General features: G+C 34.3%; 1 protein-coding gene across 5 annotated transcripts in view; it reads right to left on the bottom strand.

Annotated features, from left to right (window-relative positions):
* The window catches only part of LOC142338672 (patched-related protein 18-like), a 108,885-nt gene that overhangs the window by 60,288 nt on the left and 25,316 nt on the right, over positions 1 to 23,281 (bottom strand). For all 5 annotated transcript variants that reach the window (XR_012758997.1, XM_075388536.1, XM_075388537.1 and 2 more), the window contains exons 7-11: positions 20,779 to 20,870; positions 20,209 to 20,341; positions 13,966 to 14,125; positions 2,329 to 2,483; positions 1,516 to 1,626 (exon numbers count right to left, since the gene is read on the bottom strand). Coding sequence is in view for 4 of the 5 variants with exons in the window: in XM_075388536.1 (XP_075244651.1) it covers positions 1,516 to 1,626; positions 2,329 to 2,483; positions 13,966 to 14,125; positions 20,209 to 20,341; positions 20,779 to 20,870 (651 nt within the window). In the remaining variant the exon portion in view is untranslated. The remainder of the gene's footprint in view (positions 1 to 1,515; positions 1,627 to 2,328; positions 2,484 to 13,965; positions 14,126 to 20,208; positions 20,342 to 20,778; positions 20,871 to 23,281) is intronic.

Genomic DNA, 23,281 nt, shown 5'->3' on the forward strand with positions numbered 1-23,281 from the left:
CGGCAACAATTTTTAGAGTTTTACTTACTCCTCTGACTTCAGTCTTATATGTTTGTTTCATTCTTCTTCGAATATTATCCCTAGTCAACACCAAAAGTAATCTTGCAAGGCGATATGTTGTTTATAAAGAGCCTTGCAAAATTTTGCAAGATCAACTTTTTGCTTTGGACTCGGGAATTATTTTTGCCGCAATAAATATAATCTCAATTCATAATTTTGTGGCTATAATAAATGAACAGGTTGAGTGAAAAGCTGAGGTTGAGGTGAAATAATGGTGTAACGTAAAATTGTTTTTTTTAATCAAAAAATACTGTTTTGATATTGTATTCTGTTATTTCTGCCAGCAGTTTTTTGCATCTCTGCTCGGTTATTTTTGCGTGGAAGAAAATAAAATTTTGAAGAACTCTAATTTTTCTCTCTTTTGGGGCTTTGTTTGCTTAGGTAAAATGAAAATAAATGCGGGGGATTTGTGCACACACCAAAATTTCTAAAATCGGAGTGGGGGTCAAATCCAAACATACCTGGCAGATTGCCGGAAAATAGCCGCCGTTGATTCCCATAACCAAGATTGAGATTGAAAAAAGCGAAAAATAATTTTGGTCAAGCAATTTTAAAGTGCGCACTTTCTTATATCCTTTCAGAGCTGAACCATCTCATTTTTAAAATTAAGACCACACAGGGAGTAGTATCAATACCAATGAGCATTAGATATGGTAACTAAGAACAAAATTCGAGTAACGGGCATCTAAGATTGGGCTTTATGGGCTTATACCGTTTCTATCTCTGATTTCGTTTGTTGATACTAACTCTGCTTTTTTAATTGCTTTTCTGAGCAACTGCTGTCTAACCACACTTTTAACAGAATGAGAGAAGAGTGAAACTAGCCTAGAGAAGTCAAAAAGATTTCACGCAAAATGTCGAAAAGGCGGCAAAATGAGATAAAGCGAAAAATTTTTATTCGACGAAGTAAAAAAAATTAGGAGGGCTATTAAAAAATTATTCTCTAAGCCCACTAGCTTATTTTTAATGCTCTTTGTTTCTGTTCAAACTTCAATTTTGCCGGACGTTTTTTTTTTCAATAATTACGCATTTGTAGAAAATTTAAGTTGCGTGCAAAGAAAAAAGTTGCTTGCATTAGTTGTTGAGAAATGAAGTTGCCTGCACATTATTTCAAAATTTTAACGTGTGCAAGAAAATTTTTCAGGCACCCATTACTGCAGTGTAAACTCAAACTTTGGGGCAAAAAGTGGAAAGGGATAGGGGAAAAGGTATCACATCCACCTGTAAATCGTCTTTTTTTAACAAAAACCGCTGAATTCTGTAGCAGGGGGGGTAGGGACTGGGAAATTACACTTCACAAAATGAATTAGGTCTCCTTAGCAGTGAATCGCATGTTAATTTTCATTACACATTTTTTGAGAGCAATTAAAATCAAATTTTCTTTCATTTTTATTGTGAAAATATAAAACATAATGGTGCAGTTCAGGGATAAAGGGAAGGCCAGTCGAGTAGTACCTTCTAGAGTCTTTCCCATGAGAGTGGGTACATCGTATATCTCCCTTCCCTCGTCCTCTATCACATGCAGCCAACTGTTCACTACCACAAACGAAGAGTCTATTCCAACAGCTGAAAAAAGTCTCTCACACTCGTAAGAACTCATTTTTACACAGGAGTCTCATAGCAAAAACTGTACCGTTGAAGTCTGTGCCATAATCTACAGTTATCTGTATCTCATTATCACAAGGCTTCATTTAATATCTTCAGACAACAAAAATTGGCCCTAAGAAAGTTGGATGTAAAAATAGTAAAATAGTAAATAGTAAAATAGTAAAAAAAAAATTGGCTGCTATGAGTCCCCCCCCCACACACACACAGAGAGAGAGAGAGAAACTAACTTCTCCCCGTGGTTTCTCTTTTGAATATCAAATTCTTCAGCAATCAAAGTAGTTATAGCTTCAGATTTGATATTTCTAGCTGCCATCCAAACAGCCATTACTAAACCCGACCGCTTTTTTTAAACTAAAATACTCTCCACCAAGTAGGGGGGGGGGGGCAATTGGTGGTATATCATTATATCATTAGATAGGTGGAGAGTGTTTTAGCTTTTAAAAACCTGTAGAATATACTATATTACTCTCTTTCGAGTCGGAAAAAGTTACACGTATAAGTACAACACAATACATGCTTCAAACTCCGTTTGACAACAAATGATAAATCGTGGTATCGTTCTTGCCACTTTCTTTTAAAAAAGTCTTAAACTTAGCCTAGTTTTTTAAATAGGTGCTTTAACTCAAATAGAGATTCGTTTTTTGAACAGATAATTATTACCAATGACCAGAAATGGTATGAAGAGAGCTAGGATGGTCAGTTTGAGACCACAGAGGAGTCCAATTGAGAACCCGAGCATGATAGCCAACAGAGCCATGATAGTACCCAGGAATGCCATAATGCCACGAGACAGAGGCCAGTTGTGCAGATTCAAACTATAAACAAGCAAAACAAGATTTGAAAAGCTCGGGGGTAGGGGCGGTATTCGAGACCTTCCAAAACCAGGGTCGAGGTGTCCATGATAGAACTCGCAAAAAATGTAACAATTCCAGAGAATGCGGTGAACGGTTGAGAGAAATGCGGTTTTTAGCGATAAATGCGGTGAAAAGAAAAAAAGGTCACGGACAAAACCGCACATCTTACGTGAATTCACCGGCAAAAAATTTTTATTTTTTTTCAGTGAATTTTTGGAAGATTTGCGGTTTTCGGCCGTGAAAATTTCATTTACGTCATTTCCTGTTGGTAGCGGTGAAATATTTATTTTGAACGCTAAAGATAAAAATTTAAAATCCGCGCAAGTGACAGGTGGCGCAGTGGGAGAACAAGTGGTTGACCAAGAGGTCAGAGGTCTAAAGCCATGTACGACAGTATTTGTTGGTGAAAAGATTTCATGTGAAATCGGTAAAAAGAAAATTTCACCGCTAAAAACCGTAAATCTTATAAAAATAAACAGATTTCATCGAATTAAAAGATACGAGCGCTTTGCGGTGAAAAAACATTTTCTCCCGTCTATTCAACGCAATTCTAACGTTACTTCGACTGATCCTTCACCTTAATGAAAATAAATTAAGTCTTTTTGTGAATCGAATGCAAAAATTTGTGTCGAGTTTTTTTCTTTTCATGAACCGTAAAAATTACTCATCTGGGACAAATTTTTATTTCATAGGTAGTAAAGCTTGTTCTGGAAGTGGAACAACGATTGCTTCATCAGACAAGAGAAACACTTTTCATGTTTAAACGAATGATATTGCTACCTAAATCCGATAAAAAGTATTTATCGAGACAAGTTAAAAGCCGACTTCAAATATTCTTTCAGGCTTGTCACGTAAAATGCATAAACAAATAACTTTGGACAAATTGCTATCGAAAGGCCAGCGAGCGTTTGATTTTGCTAGTGGTTAATTTCAGATTACAAAGCAAGGCAAATTGGGCGGTAGCAGATGATAAAATGTAGAGCTAAAAGTGAGGGTGGGTGTAGAACTCATAAAAATTTGTTATAAATGACACGGGAGAGAGCGGTTAAGTTAGATAATTTAAGTAGATTATTAATGTTAACATAGTTAGTTTTTCTGTTACAAAAGAATTATTGCTCAGAAGGCGCCACTGAGAGTAATTGAGTGATATATCTTAAACAAACAAAATATTTAACAAAAGCTTATTGAGCTGTCAAATTATATTGGTAACTTAGCAAAGTGTCATTTGTGCATCAGGCCAAAGCCCATATCCATTAGAGAGCAAACTTTGAAGTAAAGTAGATATTTTGAAAAAAAATTGAATTTGGATTTGAACAGAAGGAATTTAGTTTCAGCAGAGAGAAACAATTTAGTCACTTTATAAAATTAAAGGGCGGTACCGATCACTCCCCCCGTGCGTAGTTATATTAACGGGACTTCAACCAAATTTTAATGACGTGTACATCCAAAGGTCCTCTCGAGCTGGTATACCTTACCGGCCCATCAGAACGTCTACCCCAGAGTTATTAACACCAGAAGGAGCGTGATTTGAAGGTTTTTGATATTTTGAATAGGAAAATTACTGCTTAAACACGATATGAGTTTGTTGAACAGTTGCAATGGGTCGCAAATCCAGAGCAAGTTATGATCACGGGGAAGAACTAAAATAATTTTCTGGGGTTTCCACTTTAAATAGGCTATTTTTGCTCATAGATAGTTGGTACTTATTTTAGAATAAAATTTTCTCTAAAGTTGAAGTCGGATTGATCTGAAAATTTGTAGATAGAATAATTGCGACGCGGACAACCAATATTAACGTCAAATTTGACCCTTCGTTAACCCCCACGTAACTACCGCACACCGGTGCTCGGAACGTAAAAATTTATTTGCTCGTGGAGTATAGGTAACAGCCTTATGATTTTTGGAGGGTAAGTGTAACTTTCCAAGGGCTTTCTAGCGGTGCTATTCTTTTCGTTCGGTTGTGACCGGAAATTTTTTCCTTTGGGATGCTCGAGTGTCGATAACCCAAAATTGGCCATTTTGACAGGCTGAATGACTTTGAAATAAAAAAATTATGATAACCAGAGACAGTAAGTGACAGAAATAGCCGACCCGGTCAATTTCGACAAACTGGAACTGCGAATTTTGGCGCTCACGACTCTTTTAAAAATTCAAAACGGAAACGACTCCCAACGGATAATGGTAGTACAATAATTTTTGGCATGCATAATTTTTGCTACCCTACAAATTCTAAATATTGTTACGCGAAGTGATTTTGACAACTAGAACACGAGACTTTACCTTTTGAATTTTTATTTCTTGCGGAACACCCACGAGACTTGTTCGCTTGCACTGCTTGTGCCCTGTTATGAGTTAAGTCATGAATTTTGGTGGGCAGGTGACCTGTGTATCGGATTTCCGATACAATAGTTATCTTGTCCCCTCATTTTGAAGGTGTGACCACTGGATGACCCTTAGAGTTCAAAAGTTAGGATTATAGCAAATTTGTCGTTCTGTCATGTATAATTACAAGGAATTGCATGATATGGTTTTAAAATTGAGAATAGCAAATGTTCTTGGTCTTAGTGTTGAGCATAGTTGTTTATTCAACAACTGGTTTTTGACAGGCATTGATTGCAGCTAGTTAGTTTGATAGGGGATATGGAGTGATAAGAGTTTTCTTAAGCAACTTTCAACGTTTACTAAGTAAATGGTAATGTAATTGACATGTGCATATGTGTGACAAAGTGGAGTGGGTTTGTTTACATAGGAGTCAAAAGGTCGTTTACATAAGTTAAGTTGAAATTTGAAAAATGGTTAGTAGCAGTTGAGTGACAGAACATTGTTTTGCAATGATTTGATTTCAGTAAATATAATCCTTCTACGGAACAAGAAAGATTTTGAAAGTAAGTAGCAAAGTTTGTTTGCTTAAGATAAGAGCGTGTTCGTTTAGTATAATTTGAAGTAACACACATACAGAGTGCAGAATTTCTGACACAGGTGAATTTTGGAGACAGGAGAGAATTTGCACAAGCGAGAGAGGGAGCAGCTGGTTTAGTGGGACTAAACTTTGGGAGCTTATTTGAGAGCAAGAAACTTTAAGAGTTTAAGGAGACTGAACTTTCGAAGTTTGCAATTGCAAGACCAGGTGGGATACTGTTTTTTCCATTGTTACGCAAGTGGTAATTTTCTTACTTTTGTCATCCATATAACCAATTGATATTACGGGTCTCATTGTGAATTAACTTATTTCAAGGCAATCTAGTTTGCAACAGCGTAGAAGAGTGGAAGAGGGGAAATAGCAGAGTAACAAAGTAGTGCTTGCTTCACCAATTGAAAACGTTTCGTTTATTTTGTTTAATCGATCTTGTTGGCGATAGAGTCCCCTCATTGTTGAGCCTAGCAGAAATTCAGAAGACGAAAGTGAGCCAACATGAACTTTTGTCTCCTCACTTGTCCTGACTTGTCCCTAAGAAGCTTCGCTGAACTGTACTTTTATAGCTTAGCCCAAGGGTGCTGCTCAGCATTTTATTGCCCTCCAGTTTTACCAGTTGATAGTGTTTTTAGCGGATAAGTCAAATCGATCAATATTTTATTATCAGCCGAATATTTTAAAATGAAAAGGTCAAGAAAAACGACACACCTACAAACCAAAAACTAATCAAGCTTCCTTACAAAGTGAATGCAGAAGCCACAAATATATCTTCTGCGACTTATAGTCTGAAAAGCTGTGGCAACTGGTGAATGCAGAGAAAGAATAAGTGGAAAAACACGAAAAACAAGCAAGCTGATTGTTACGTAAATTTTAAAATTTCATTCATTAAATCTTTTAGATACAATACATCGTTAAAAGTTACAATCTAGGCAACCCATTGTTTTTCAATTTATAATTTATTTTCGTGCAAACGTAAAAAAACGCGGGCATTGCTTCATTGGGGTGAAGCTCGCCCACCAGCCCGCCAGGGACAAATTATAATGACGCTATCTCTTATGTCCTTGCGGCTTACTTGAACTCTCTTTCAAAAACTTGACCCTACTTGACCTGTCTTTGGTTGCCTATCGGCTTTCTTGACCAAGACAACTTTTTGCACCAAGACAACTCCAGCGAAAAAATAATTGTTCAAGATAAAGTCTAGTGAGATAAAGTCAAAGATGCAGTAAAGCATGAGAATTATGGATTATGGGTCAAGCTGAAGTCCAGCGTCACAATGATAGGTCGAGCTAGTGTTTCAAAACATAGCCGGTAGATTGCCGGAAAATAGCCGCGATAGACGCTTGTGGCCTTCCATGAGTTGAAACAACTAAAGAAATAAGATAGACAGATCGACCAGGAGTCCTTTAATAGACCACTAGACTTTTTAGGTTACATTCGGACTGTCAATTTTATGACACATAAGTCTATAAGGAGAGCTTTTTCAAAATTGATATTCGAAATCAAAAACTCAAGACTAATATTCAAGAATTAGGGCATATAAGTTTGCAACTACTTAGATGCACACTATTGATTTTTAATTAAAATGTTCATAAAATTTGAAGTTTCGTAAGTGAGTTCAGAAGTCATTTTTTTTCGAGTGAGGTAAGTCACGCAATTGACCTAAAAGCAGAAATGACGTCACGTACACAAATTTTAATTGCAAAGGAATAGAAGTCACTGAAGTCAATTCCAAGAAGTCATTTCCAAGAAGTCAGGTCGTAAGAATCATCGATGGAGACGACGAATTAAAAAAACATAGCAGGACAAGTCCTGAAATACAATCCAAGTAATTGAATTGAAGACAGACCTAATGAACCTGACCAGCAGATCAATTGAACAATCCCAGCCAACAAGACAAAATCTCAAAAGTTGAGAAACTAAAAGAAACAAACTTAACAAAAAACGATCATTGCTAAAACCCTTGAAGCTTTTCAACTGAAGCCCATATATGACTCAATTTAAAATACTCATTATCGCACGCAAAAAACTGCAACTAAAAGTAGATAAACTGGACAAAAATGACAAATGCATCAAGAAACTGAGAAGAGAAAATTTAAAGAAAATTTCCAAAAATAGGGCTAAGAAAAAGTAAAATTTTTCTTACTCTGGAGTTCTGTTTTGTAAACCGTCTACAACATCTAAAAAGTTTCGTTGGCCAGTAAAGATAGTTAAACTCAGAGAATGACAAAATATGGAAAAATTTGAAAACAATCCAAAAATTTAAATTGCAAGCTTTATTTAAGAAATTCCTTACATTTGCAATATTAAAAAATTGAAAACTATTTTATTGCCCCTAGAAACTATGTAGTACATACTAGCAAATCCTATAAGAGGTTCCCTGGCCACTGGCCACTCAAAAAAAATTTCAAAAATTTAAAAAAAATGCAACTTTATCAAAAAATTAGTAAAAGTTTTTAAAATGTTGAATACCATTCCATGGCCAAAAAATATTTTCAGTTAACAGTTAGAGAACCCTAGATGATTTTTCTTGTCCCTTGGGGCTGGAAAACTTGAATAATGACAATAAGTGTCAGAACGTTTGAAAAAAAACCAAGTTTGATAAAAAAAAATTGGTAAAATTTGCAAAGTTCAAATGTTTAAAACCACTTCAATACCACTAGAAGCTATGCAATAACCTATTATTAAACCCCAGAGGAAGTTTTTGGACATCAAAGTCTGAAACAACTCAAAAAATGACAAAAATTTTCAAACAATTTGAAAAAATTAGTAAAAATTACCGTGTTAATGTTTGGAGTAGCAATAGATATAGCTCTTAAAGTTGCCGTAAAAAGCAATTACGTCTTGCAAAGGACCTTTCTCAACTTTAATAAAACCTCAATTGCAGACTGGTCTAACAAAAAATCCAAAAATCTGCAACTAAACTGCAACTAAAAGTAGATGAACTGGACAAAAATGACAAATGCATCAAGAAACTGAGAAGAGAAAGTTTAAAGAAAATTTCCAAAAATAGGGCTATAAAAAAGTAAAATTTTTTTTTACTCTGGAGTTCTGTTTTGTAAACCGTCTACAACATCTACAAAGTTTCGTTGGCCAGTAAAGATAGTTAAACACAGAGAATGACAAAATATGGAAAAATTTGAAAACAATCCGAAAATTTAAATTGCAAGCTTTATTTAAGAAATTCCTTACATTTGCAATATTAAAAAATTGAAAACTATTTTATTGCCCCTAGAAACTTTGTAGTACATACTAGCAAATCCTATAAGAGGTTCCCTGGCCACTGGCCACTCAAAAAAATTTTCAAAAATTTAAAAAAAATGCAACTTTATCAAAAAATTAGTAAAAGTTTTTAAAATGTTGAATACCATTCAATGGCCAAAAAATATTTTCAGTTAACAGTTAGAAAACCCTAGATGATGTTTCTTGTCCCTTGGGGCTGGAAAACTTGAATAATGACAATAAGTGTCAGAAAGTTTGAAAAAAAACCAAGTTTGATAAAAAAAAATTGGTAAAATTTGCAAAGTTCAAATGTTTAAAACCACTTCAATACCACTAGAAGCTATGCAATAACCTATTATTAAACCCCAGAGGAAGTTTTTGGACATCAAAGTCTGAAACAACTCAAAAAATGACAAAAATTTTCAAACAATTTGAAAAAATTAGTAAAAATTACCGTGTTAATGTTTGGAGTAGCAATAGATATAGCTCTTAAAGTTGCCGTAAAAAGCAATTACGTCTTGCAAAGGACCTTTCTCAACTTTAATAAAACCTCAATTGCAGACTGGTCTAACAAAAAATCCAAAAATCTGCAACTAAACTGCAACTAAAAGTAGATGAACTGGACAAAATGACAAATGCATCAAGAAACTGAGAAGAGAAAGTTTAAAGAAAATTTCCAAAAATAGGGCTATAAAAAAGTAAAATTTTTTTTTACTCTGGAGTTCTGTTTTGTAAACCGTCTACAACATCTAAAAAGTTTCGTTGGCCAGTAAAGATAGTTAAACACAGAGAATGACAAAATATGGAAAAATTTGAAAACAATCCAAAAATTTAAATTGCAAGCTTTATTTAAGAAATTCCTTACATTTGCAATATTAAAAAATTGAAAACTATTTTATTGCCCCTAGAAACTTTGTAGTACATACTAGCAAATCCTATAAGAGGTTCCCTGGCCACTGGCCACTCAAAAAAATTTTCAAAAATTTAAAAAAAATGCAACTTTATCAAAAAATTAGTAAAAGTTTTTAAAATGTTGAATACCATTCAATGGCCAAAAAATATTTTCAGTTAACAGTTAGAAAACCCTAGATGATGTTTCTTGTCCCCTGGGGCTGGAAAACTTGAATAATGACAATAAGTGTCAGAAAGTTTGAAAAAAAACCAAGTTTGATAAAAAAAAATTGGTAAAATTTGCAAAGTTCAAATGTTTAAAACCACTTCAATACCACTAGAAGCTATGCAATAACCTATTATTAAACCCTAGAGGAAGTTTTTGGACATAAAAGTCTGAAACAACTCAAAAAATGACAAAAACTTTCAAACAATTTGAAAAAATTAGTAAAAATTACCGTGTTAATGTTTGGAGTAGCAATAGATATAGCTCTTAAAGTGGCCGTAAAAAGCAATTACGTCTTGCAAAGGACCTTTCTCAACTTTAATAAAACCTCAATTTCAGACTGGTCTAACAAAAAATCCAAAAATCTGCAACTAAACTGCAACTAAAAGTAGATAAACTGGACAAAAATGACAAATGCATCAAGAAACTGAGAAGAGAAAGTTTAAAGAAAATTTCCAAAAAAATAGGGCTATAAAAAAGTAAAATTTTTTTTACTCTGGAGTTCTGTTTTGTAAACTGTCTACAACATCTAAAAAGTTTCGTTGGCCAGTAAAGATAGTTAAACTCAGAGAATGACAAAATATGGAAAAATTTGAAAACAATCCAAAAATTTAAATTGCAAGCTTTATTTAAGAAATTCCTTACATTTGCAATATTAAAAAATTGAAAACTATTTTATTGCCCCTAGAAACTATGTAGTACATACTAGCAAATCCTATAAGAGGTTCCCTGGCCACTGGCCATTCAAAAAAAATTTCAAAAATTTAAAAAAAAATGCAACTTTATCAAAAAATTAGTAAAAGTTTTTAAAATGTTGAATACCATTCCATGGCCAAAAAATATTTTCAGTTAACAGTTAGAAAACCCTAGATGATGTTTCTTGTCCCCTGGGGCTGGAAAACTTGAATAATGACAATAAGTGTCAGAAAGTTTGAAAAAAAACCAAGTTTGATAAAAAAAATTGGAAAAATTTGCAAAGTTCAAATGTTTAAAACCACTTCAATACCACTAGAAGCTATGCAATAACCTATTATTAAACCCCAGAGGAAGTTTTTGGACATCAAAGTCTGAAACAACTCAAAAAATGACAAAAATTTTCAAACAATTTGAAAAAATTAGTAAAAATTACCGTGTTAATGTTTGGAGTAGCAATAGATATAGCTCTTAAAGTGGCCGTAAAAAGCAATTACGTCTTGCAAAGGACCTTTCTCAACTTTGATAAAACCTCAATTGCAGACTGGTCTAACAAAAAATCCAAAAATCTGCAACTAAACTGCAACTAAAAGTAGATGAACTGGACAAAAATGACAAATGCATCAAGAAACTGAGAAGAGAAAGTTTAAAGAAAATTTCCAAAAATAGGGCTATAAAAAAGTAAAAATTTTTTTACTCTGGAGTTCTGTTTTGTAAACCGTCTACAACATCTAAAAAGTTTCGTTGGCCAGTAAAGATAGTTAAACTCAGAGAATGACAAAATATGGACAAATTTGAAAACAATCCAAAAATTTAAATTGCAAGCTTTATTTAAGAAATTCCTTACATTTGCAGTATTAAAAAATTGAAAACTATTTTATTGCCCCTAGAAACTATGTAGTACATACTAGCAAATCCTATAAGAGGTTCCCTGGCCACTGGCCACTCAAAAAAAATTTCAAAAATTTAAAAAAAATGCAACTTTATCAAAAAGTTAGTAAAAGTTTTTAAAATGTTGAATACCATTCCATGGCCAAAAAATATTTTCAGTTAACAGTTAGAAAACCCTAGATGATGTTTCTTGTCCCCTGGGGCTGGAAAACTTGAATAATGACAATAAGTGTCAGAAAGTTTGAAAAAAAACCAAGTTTGATAAAAAAAATTGGAAAAATTTGCAAAGTTCAAATGTTTAAAACCACTTCAATACCACTAGAAGCTATGCAATAACCTATTATTAAACCCCAGAGGAAGTTTTCGGACATCAAAGTCTGAAACAACTCAAAAAATGACAAAATTTTTCAAACAATTTGAAAAAATTAGTAAAAATTACCGTGTTAATGTTTGGAGTAGCAATAGATATAGCTCTTAAAGTGGCCGTAAAAAGCAATTACGTCTTGCAAAGGACCTTTCTCAACTTTAATAAAACCTCAATTTCAGACTGGTCTAACGAAAAATCCAAAAATCTGCAACTAAACTGCAACTAAAAGTAGATAAACTGGACAAAAATGACAAATGCATCAAGAAACTGAGAAGAGAAAGTTTAAAGAAAATTTCCAAAAATAGGGCTATAAAAAAGTAAAAATTTTTTTACTCTGGAGTTCTGTTTTGTAAACCGTCTACAACATCTAAAAAGTTTCGTTGGCCAGTAAAGATAGTTAAACTCAGAGAATGACAAAATATGGACAAATTTGAAAACAATCCAAAAATTTAAATTGCAAGCTTTATTTAAGAAATTCCTTACATTTGCAGTATTAAAAAATTGAAAACTATTTTATTGCCCCTAGAAACTATGTAGTACATACTAGCAAATCCTATAAGAGGTTCCCTGGCCACTGGCCACTCAAAAAAAATTTCAAAAATTTTAAAAAAATGCAACTTTATCAAAAAATTAGTAAAAGTTTTTAAAATGTTGAATACCATTCCATGGCCAAAAAATATTTTCAGTTAACAGTTAGAAAACCCTAGATGATGTTTCTTGTCCCCTGGGGCTGGAAAACTTGAATAATGACAATAAGTGTCAGAAAGTTTGAAAAAAAACCAAGTTTGATAAAAAAAAATTGGTAAAATTTGCAAAATTCAAATGTTTAAAACCACTTCATTACCACTAGAAGCAATGCAATAACCTATTATTAAACCCCAGAGGAAGTTTTTGGACATCAAAGTCTGAAAAAACTCAAAAAATGACAAAAATTTTCAAACCATTTGAAAAAATTAGTAAAAATTACCGTGTTTATGTTTGGAGTAGCAATAGATATAGCTCTTAAAGTGGCCGTAAAAAGCAATTACGTCTTGCAAAGGACCTTTCTCAACTTTAATAAAACCTCAATTTCAGACTGGTCTAACAAAAAATCCAAAAAATGACGAAAAAGTGCTGAAAATTTCATTATTTTAGGCTCAAAAACTCCAATAAATGACCTTTTAACCTCAAATTACGGCCTTCCCAGTAGCTTCACCACTCTGAGTACTTGAGAGACTACTAAACGCGGCTAAGGGCCTCTAATGAAACTTGATTCGCGCTGAGTTTTATCTGTTTATCCCGTTTTGAAAGCTCAAAGTCATGAAAACAGGTGTGAAAACATCTTACAAAAATAAAAAACATAGCCGGCAGATTGCCGGAATAGCTGCGAAAGAATAGACCTGCGTGCCATATAATAGAGATAGAAACAGATACAGATCTAAATTGAAAAAAAAGACGCCGCTCAAAAAACTAGGCTAAAAACATTCAGCAATAAATTAATACAGCTTGTTAAAATTCATTCCACAGAAGCCTCTTATTAGGGACCTTTACTGCACATAGGAGTTCCTTTGACCTTAAACAAATTCAAATTAAACTTAAGTTTTAAAGTGCAAAAGTCATTTTATTGAGTGAGGTAAGTCATGTTTGATCAAAATCGAATCACGCAAATAACCTAAAATCTTTCGCAAAAGCGAGTGAGAAATGACGTCACGCGCGCAAATGCCGTTAGTGAGAAGAAGAAGTCATTCAGAAAATTTGACTTTTTCAGCTTTGCGGTGTGAACAAATGTAAAACGAAAAAAGAGCGTCAGACGACGAAACAAAAAAACCAAGAGCACCGCAATATAGCTACGCTCAGCCTACAGCTTCGCAGCTATAAAAAAGACAGAGCACCAATACAATCCAATTCTTGGATTGTAAAAAAGCCACGATGTCCCCAATAATAGCCGCTATCGCTTCGCGGCTATTAATAATCAGATGTTTATTAAGGTTGAGCTCAAGTCTTTTCATAGGTAAAGAGGGTAACTGTCTACTTTGGTTGAGCTTGGTCCTTTCATAAGTCGAAGCCGTTGTACGGTAACCAGGATAGTTGTATGACGAGCAACCCGGGTACCAAATTTGGCAACCCTCCTCATTTATAAACCCATATAGACCAATCTAAAGGGTTACTATAGTTATAACTAGTAAAAATTTAGATTGGTCTATATGGTTTTATAAATTGGGGAGGGTTGTCAAAATTGGATCAATAAGGATCAATTTTGCACCTGATGAGTATAGCGATGAATACAATGAAGAATGCACAGACAGCGAGTAGTTTCAGTTGTACTACAATTGCAGCCCACTTTTCTTTGTCATAAAGTGCCTCAGAGAACACTGTCACTCGGAACATCTTCACATCCCCTCTATTAGCCATGTTCAATGTATCTAAATGAAAATTAATGAATTATGCTAACTCCCCCCTCCCCCTAAATGCATCTAATTGAAGGACGAAGGTTCATGAATTCCCGGGTCGAGGTTTGGCGGTGAATTTTTGTAAGAAATGCGTGAAATATGTTGAAAACAAAATTTTCACCGCGTATTTCTTACGTCTTTTTGCGGTGAATGCGGTAAATCGCGGTGGTTTAATTTTTTTCACCGTATTCACCGCATTTCTTGCAAAAATTTGCCCAAAAACCTCGACCCGGTTTATACTAATCCCCCCCCCCCCCCCCCCCCCCCCATTTCCAGTAGGTTCACCAAGGCTGAGGTGAGCGACCAATTGAGCTCTGTTCGGATCAACTTTTGTCGCATAGGGTTAATCAGACTGATCAATTTATGATAACCGGTCCGCCCAATCCGGTATGATGAGTGCTGGATTGGATCTCATCAACTTGAAGAACCTTGATCCATGATCCATAAAGCGATGAAAAATTATAACGGGTAGGGGTTAAGGAAACGAAAATTTTTCTCCTTATGCGACAAGTGGCCATTGAATTTAACAATTAACTCAACAAACAGGGTGAGGTGTGTTTTTTGAATTATTTAGGATATAGCTGTAAAAACGTGCAAACATGCCTTGCTCTGCTTTCGAAACAAAAAAATTGACTGATGTAAGAAAAAATTTTTAAAGTGCGAACTAATTTAATTTCATTTCGCTGTTAGACATACTCATGTTTCATAATGAAATGTGACAGGAGCTTGTGTCAAAACTAATAATATTTAGAGATGGTTAATAAAACTTATTAGAACAAACTTCAAGTAGCGGGTATGTAAAATTGGGCTTTATGGGTTTATAGCGTATCTAATTTTTAATCCGTTTGCTGACAATGATTTTGTTCACTTTAGATTGCTTTGCTGAGCAACTGCTATTTAAAAACACCTTGACCAGAAGAAGCGAACAATAAAGTTAGCGCGGAGAGTTCAAAATGATTAGACGCTAAATGTCAAAAAAAGTGGCCAAATGAGGTAAAGGGAAACCAATTTTTGATCGACGAAACAAAGAAACATAGCTAGACAAACATTGACACAATTCAAAAAATTTTCTTTGAGTAAACAGAAAAACTACAGTTGCTCTTTTGCTACACTTCCTGTTGCGGTGTGACTAAAACAATTATTTCAATTTTACTTCAAAAATAATGTGAACAGATCTTGAAAAAGACAGCGGCACAATACAATTCAAGTTCTTTAAATTGAAAAAAATTAGGAGCTTAAATATAGCTCAAATTACACTTTTCAGACACAACCGTGCTCTCTCCTGAACCCTAATTGTTTCAACTGTATGATTTCAAAGGAAGTTGGAATGAAATTGGACAAAATAAGAACTTAATCAAAAGTCACAAAGCGACCCCCTGATTCGTGGTCACAGTAATTGTTTTTGTGGTTGAAACAGGTAAAGAAAAACAATCCATAGCTCAATTATGACTTCCTAATTTTTAAAAGATGTTCTTTTTCAACACACTATTACCACTAAACGCTATACCCAGCCTATAACCCACTCATAAGCACTAACAGCATTCACTGTGATAATTTTTGACAACTTATAGCACCGTGACTTATTGAGCGTGTTTTATTGGTTCACCATTTTTGCTTTCATTTTGGTGTTTTGATTTAAACCAAAATCATTACACTTGCACAGAGTAAAAAATATTGAAAGTTTTCTGTTCACTAATTGTTACAAGTTATGTTAGTCAAAGTAGCACAACATGCACAATTACCAACTGTTTCTGGCCTCAAAGTGAGCGCAAAGTGTAAAAAATTCCAAGATGCGGATAGTATGATTTGAATTTTGTCCTCAGTACAATGTTCAAGGGATAAAAAATTATTCTGCTTGAAAACAATTTGCGATTGGGTCCACATGATTGAACTTATTTTTAGAAAAGCAAAAACCAGCAAAAGGTCAAGAAGTAAGTCTTTTTGCAAAAAATAAACAGAATTAACTTCATTTTTTAAACCTTTGCAATGATTAGGTTCACTTTATTTGCAATGATTAAGTTCACTTTATTAGGTCCAAAAAGGTGTTCAATTTATTGAAGAAAGCATATTCCTTTTTTCAAGCAACTCAAACACTTTGTTCACTTTTACAATTTTCTTGGCTATGTTTCGCATTTTAATTCGTAATTTTTTTAAAGGCCGATAACTTGAATGCCTATTAAGTTTTTCCGAAATTGGTCCACTTATGACAGGAAAAAGCTATTTAAAAGATTTTGACTATCAAGTATTTGGTTATCAAAGATTTTTCGCTGCATCACACGATTTTTAGATCCCCTTTTTGTGCAGGTAAGATAGAACTTAAAATTAATCAGTTGGCCCACGTGCACAGATTTTTTGAAACTATTGTTGAAGAAAATTTTGATGCAAAATGCAGGTTTGTTTAACATTTTTAATTAGAAGAAGGAAATGCACACAAATTAAAAGAACATTATTACAAAATAGGTTTTATGAGCCGTATTCATCAAATTTTTCTTTCATCAAAAGCAGAAAAGAAGGCTCGGTAATTTGCATTATCACATAATGTTCCGACCCCGCTCATTTATATTTTGCCTGATTATCAAACAAACGATGAAGAGATAGAAACCTTTCAAGAACTCAATTATTGTTCAAAAATAATAGAGGTATGAGTAACAAAACTGCCTCGAACTCAAATCGCTTAATCAAATCAATAAATTCATATTAGAGAACCAATGAGCCCCACCATTAAAAAGACTACAAGAAAAGATGAAACATTATGACTACAAGAAAAGATGACTGGGATTGAAAGAATAGATATCGAAAAAAAAGATTTTTGTACAAAAACATCTTTTAAGTCCGTTTTTTTACGACATTTCGTAGTTGAACATATTTCTATTTCTTAGAGACAGGCTACAGGGGCTACTATCAATACCAATAAGCATAAGGGATGGTAACTAAGACTTATAGGAACGACGTTCAAATAGCGGTCATCTAAAATTGGCTTTTGGGCTTTATGAGTTGATCCCGCTTCTATTTCCTACTTCAATTTTTTTATAATGACTCTGTTCATTTTGAATTGCATTGCTGAGCAACTGATGTTCAAATTCACTTTTAGCAGAATGAGAGAAGAGAGAAACTAGCTTAGAGAAGTCAAAAAGATTTAACGCAAAATGTCAAAAAAGCGGCAAATTGTTAAAGCGAAAAAAAGTTCGACGAAGTAAAAAAAATAGGAGCGCTATAATAGCCGGCTGAGAAGCTGATGGCGGCTATTAAAAACATCAAATTACAATAGCAAACAATGTTTGTTTTCAAAGCTCAATGTCTTTTTTTTGAAAAAAGAAGTTAATAACAAAGTTAGAATAGCGTCGAAAAAAATAAATTCAACAAAGTCGTTTGTAGGTTTTTTGTAAAACTTGAGACCAATCGTTAATAAGACTCGGTAGTAACAAAAAGGCGAAAAATAACAAAATCAGCAAGGTTATTTAATACATGTACGTTTTTTGAAAACAAATAGTTTCAAACTATTACAACGATTAGGTACAGACAGAAGTCATTAAGCATCTTTGTATTCATTGGTACTTCCTTATGAAGATATTTGAACCAGTCAGCATCCAGAATATGTCATATGCCTGCATAAAAAGAGAACAAATAAAAATGAAAAACAAAATCCATTCAACTATTGCGAGAAAACGGCGCCGAAGACTCCATAGCGAAAATCAATTTTTGTAAGGAAAACAGCAACAAATGATTTGCGCTTTGAACACCAATACTGCGATATGTGACCACTGAATATGGAGACTGTGAAACAAGTAGAGAAATTAAAGAACAAAGGGGCAAAATTGAAATTTTCATTTGTGTTTTTGAAAACAATTAATTTCAAATTTAAAGAACAAAAGCTATCAGTTGAAATCAATAACAAGGTTTATTTTTTTCCCAAAAAACAATGAGATCTGTTATTACTATTAAATTTTGTAGAACATAATACAGCGTTAGAAACACAAAAATCAAAAGTCAGATTAAAATTTGGCAATAAACCGGTGTCGAAGCCGTTAGAACAATAAGCAATTCACTAAAAACTTTAGTTATATTCCATTCCGCTGTCCCTCAACATCAGTAAAGCGATATGTGACCTATAATTGATAAATCCAGGTAACAGCTACACAAAAGAACAGCAATCTGCATGCTTAAAGAAGAAGTCTTTTTTTAAAACATTTGAGTTCAGGTCGTAAAAAATTTGAACAACCAAATCAAATAGGAAAAAGGTACTTTTACTTATCCTTATAAATCCACTAAAACAGTAAGAACCCAAAATCTATATACGAATACAAAAGGACGACAAGTGAAGGCAAAAACAAGAGAGAATCCATTACATAAATCCACGGCAAACAGCGTAGAAGCAGCTAGATCCATAATCTCTCAACTGAAAATTTGATCTGTTCACGTGTCCTTTCGTTTTAAACACCAATGATGTAATATGTGAGTTATCAATAAAGTGACAAGAAAAAAAGGAACCTATAGGATGTAAAATTAATCAAAAATTGTAATTTTTGTGTTGAAACATTGAACTTTGTTGTTTCAAAGCCAAAAAAAAACATAAAAAAAGTAAACTCTCCAAAAAAAAAACTCTACTTAACTAGAAATATTATGCAACTTGTTTTGGCTGATGTTAAGCAACATATTGATCAAAAAGAGGAGAAAAAATGACAGAGCTAAGAAATCAAAATTTTTTATTTTGTAACAAGTGGTTTTAAAGTCGAAACGACTAGGAGTTTTCCGCTAAAAAACTTATAGAGTTAGTTGAAACTCCTCACAACACCAATTGGACCAGTCATTGGTGAGTCCAGATTCAAGTTTTTCTGTTCTCTAGTTAAATTAAAAAGGTAAAAAAAAATTAAGAAAAAATTTGGGCCACTAGTTACAATCCAAACTTTTTTCGACTATAAATAAATAAGGATTAGACGAAAACTAGCGTTGCTTTTGCTGTTCATTCATGCGCATAAGGCACACTTCAATTTCGGCAATTTAAAGATGTAAAAATTTTTGCAAACAAGTCGTTATATTAAAAATAAATGATGCTTTTTGGATAATTATCGAGTTAAGTAAGCAAAAAGCAGGCGACCTTTTTTTAAAGAACGCTCTCAAAAAACAACGAAGAATAGCCCTCTTTGGGGTTAAAAAAGATTGTGTCAGCTGTTTTTAGATCTTGTAATCTGGCAATAATAAACAAAGTGAACTAAAGAATCTTCTTGCGTTCCATTTTGTTTGAAAAATATCTGAACTTTGTAATTTTTAGCTAAGAATTCTTAGTTAAGAAATTAGTTCAAACAGTTCAACAATAAGTTTCAATCCTTAGAGGTAAAACCAACAACACTGTCGTTAACAATTGCAACCAATTTTTAGGCAAATGGGCAATAATTGCGCAAAAGTACCGAAAGCGTGAACAATAACAACGAAAATCAGTCGAATGTTCTTTAAAATTAAAACCTCGATAACTCTATGGAAAAACGAAGCTCTGAAAAATCTTTTTAATTATGCATTGTGGACGGGCTTTCTTATGATAACTCCCACATCCCTCTACGATGAATATATCCGGCCAAAAGTGACTGAACAAAAAAAACCCATTTGATTATACAGTTCCTTCCCCCACTAAATTTGATCGGAACAATTATCGTCAAACCGAAATCCTAGACATCTACACGAAGTCTGTGTTCAGAGGACTGAAAGTTTAGTTTTTAGATGGAAAAAAAAGCTAAGTTCAGAATTATTGTGCGAAAAGTTAGTAAATCACTTTGTTGATATTTAAGCTTTACTTGTTCTTTTCGACGTTCTTTGTACCGCTTAATAGTGTCCATATTTTTCAGGTTATTGTTTTTTTTTGCCAGAGCAGACATATTTAGAATCAATTTCATATTGCATCACCTTTTTGTTTCCATATTTTTCATGAGTGGTTCAAAAAAGGCATTCATTAGTTACTTAGAAATTTAATCTTCACTTTTGACCTATGGTTAAGTTGTTAGCAAGTCAGGTAAAACTGCTGTGTTGGTGCTGTGCCATTCTAGCGCCATAAGTGAATGTAGTACCATAGCTCTTCTGTAGCATCCATGTACTTGTAAGTCTGCGAGAAGCAGCAGCTGCGAATTCGACCACTGCTCTGCCTTTTGTCTGCTGCAGAATCTTCTCAACTTCTTCGAAAGCACTTCCCGCTTTTCCAAGCTAAAACCGTGCAACAAAAAACTCTCTTCTATCAACATTTACAGATTTCTCAATAATTGCTCAAGAACATTTGCGCACTTGTTCTAAGTTAAAACGGTGCTGCTTTAAACTAGGCTTAAAAAAGCAATTATGCTCCAAAACTAAAATTACATTGTTACCTAAAATATTTATTCAATTTTTATGTATTTAAAAAGTGTATAATACTTATGAAAACTAATTCTACTGTAGTTTAGTTTCTTCTAAAGCGTTTTATTGAAAAAAATAGCTCGTAATTAATTCTGTTTGTAATGAGTAGTTTTTGAGTAGTTCCGCTATTAGAACTGTCAAATTCTAGTTCTTTTTATTGATTAACTAGGCTTTTATTCTATTTCATGTACATTGCTTGTAACGCGTCGTCTAATTTGGCCTGCATCATGGCTAGATTTCCTGTGTATTACCATTTTGAGTTGATTGTCCAAGTAGGGGTCGACTGGGCCACCACCAAGTCCAGCAGCGGCTGTGCCAAATATTATGGCACCTAATGGACCCACTGAAACAGAAAATAAACATTATTCAATTGACCTCTATTTAAATGAAGAAATTTGCTGTATCAAAATTTGGATAAATCTGCTTTATTGAAGTAAATAGAGCAAAAATTGGCTCAATAGTTTCCTGGTTAATCGGAGGAAGACTGTTACAATTAACGCACTTAGTTTCAATCAATCAAAGAACGCGACAATATAGCCCAACTGCAAAAAAAAGAATCAACTCAACACATATTTCTTAAAACCTTGTTTTGGGTTATGGGTTTTCGCAAGCGGAATAGAAAGCGTTTTTAACTAAGTAGAAAAAATTAATTTCTCAAAATGAGAGAATAACAAGAATGATATTTTACAGTAGAATTTAGAGATTTACAGGAGAGATCTGATTATTAGATCAAGATGGTGATTTGATTTTGGGGATGAAAAAGGACTCAAAAATCAGCTGTATATATACCCATTAACAGTGTGAAAAAGTCAACATACAAAACTAATCTTAGCACCATGATTTATAGTGGGGGTCGCAAGGGTTACCCAATATGGTTTGCTTCTGCAAATCAGTCGCAAAGGGAACCATAAATGGAATGCATTTGCACTTTTCTAAAAATTCATTCACACTTCCGGAGATATAATTATTTAATACATGCTGGAAAGATTTTACATCAATTAATCTAACTCTAATAATAGTTATCTAGAATCATCAGTTTGAACCGAGTATTGGTTCACAGCACCATTTCTTGAAGATTCATTTATATCAGTATTGATGACTTGAATTAATTTACCTCTGTCAGATTAATGGCCTCGTCTGTTTGGCCAGATAAAAAAGTGATCCAACCAAGCTTCTGTAGATCCTCTGGTCCACTTCTTCATCTCCGTTCTGTGTCGTCTGAAGTTTCAAATTCAAATCAGCTGGAGTTCTTGAGGGTTTGCTTTGATCCATTTGAAACCGCTCAGTCACTGTTTCTATGTAGCGCTCTTGGTCGACTGTGACTTTGCCCTCTTCTTGTCTGATTCTAAGGCCCAGAAACCAGTGTAGTCTCCTTCTGTCTTCCCTGTGAAATGTTGCCTCTAGTGCCTTCTTGACATCGGAGATCACTGTCATACTTCTTGATGCTACTATGATGTCGTCAACCCAAACCAAGATGAAGGTGTGATCCTCTGCCTCTGATCTTGCGAACAAGCAGTGATCTAACTCTAATAATAGTTATCTAGAATCATCAGTTTGAACCGAGTATTGGTTCACAGCACCATTTCTTGAAGATTCATTTATATCAGTATTGATGACTTGAACTAATTTACCTCTGTCAGATTAATTTGGTAAGTTACACTTTCTAATAACACTAAGTTTAAGTCTTCAGCTCGAATCAAAATCCTAACACCCCACTCAGACTTGAGTTAATTGCGTAGAATCTGTTCCCATCAAAACTGCTCTCAATGTTTCCACTTTCGTAAGGACTTTGTGAAGATGTCCGCTGCCCTTTTGTCTGTAGGAACGTAATGAATTGAAATAGTCCCATCCTCCGTCTTGTCCCGAATGAAGTGAAACTTTGTCTCGATGTGCTTGCTCCTCTTGTGCATGAATGGGTTTTGACAAAGTCTTATACAACTTTGGTTGTCCTCTCCAATTGCTATTGGACGTTTCTGTTGGATGCCAAAATCCTCTAGAAGTTGTTTCAGGTAAAGTGCTCCCTGAACTGATGCTGCCATGCCCTGATATTCTGCTTCTGATGAAGAAAAAGCAACTGTGGCCTGCTTCTAGACACCCCAGCTGAGTGCTGTGCCACGTCCGTTGAGTTTGAAGTAAAAGCCCGTTGTTATTTTTCTGTCGTTCACATCTCCAGACCAGTCTGCATCACTTTCCCCCACTAAATCATAACTAGCTTCTTTTGTGTAAGTAAGTTGTAAACCTTTTGAACCTTGAAGATATGGCAGAAGTTGTTTTCCGCATAGCCAGTGTTGATTGGTAGGTGCGTTCATGTGCCTGGACAGAATGCTGACTGTGAACATGATGTCTGACCTCGTCTGTTTGGCGAGATAAAGAAGTGATCCAACCAAGCTTCTGTAGACCCTCTGGTCCACTTCTTCATCTCCGTTCTGTGTTGTCTGAAGTTTCAAATTCAAATCAGCTGCAGTTCTTGAGGGTTTGCTTCAATCCATTTGAAACCGCTCAGTCATTGTTTCTATGTAGCGTTCTTGGTCGACTGTGACTTTGCCCTCTTCTTGTCTGATTCTAAAGCCCAGAAATCAGAGTAGTCTCCCTCTGTCTTCCATTTGAAATGTTGCCTCTAGTGCCTTCTTGACATCGGAGATCACTGTCATACTTCTTGATGCTACCATGATGTGGGCAACCCAAACCAAGATGAAGGTGTGATCCTCTGCCTCTGATTTTGCGAACAAGCAGTGATCTAACTCTAATATTAGT

The sequence above is a fragment of the Convolutriloba macropyga genome, chromosome 4 (assembly GCF_964194025.1).
Source record: "Convolutriloba macropyga chromosome 4, txConMacr16.3, whole genome shotgun sequence".
Classification (NCBI taxonomy): Eukaryota; Metazoa; Xenacoelomorpha; order Acoela; family Convolutidae; genus Convolutriloba; species Convolutriloba macropyga.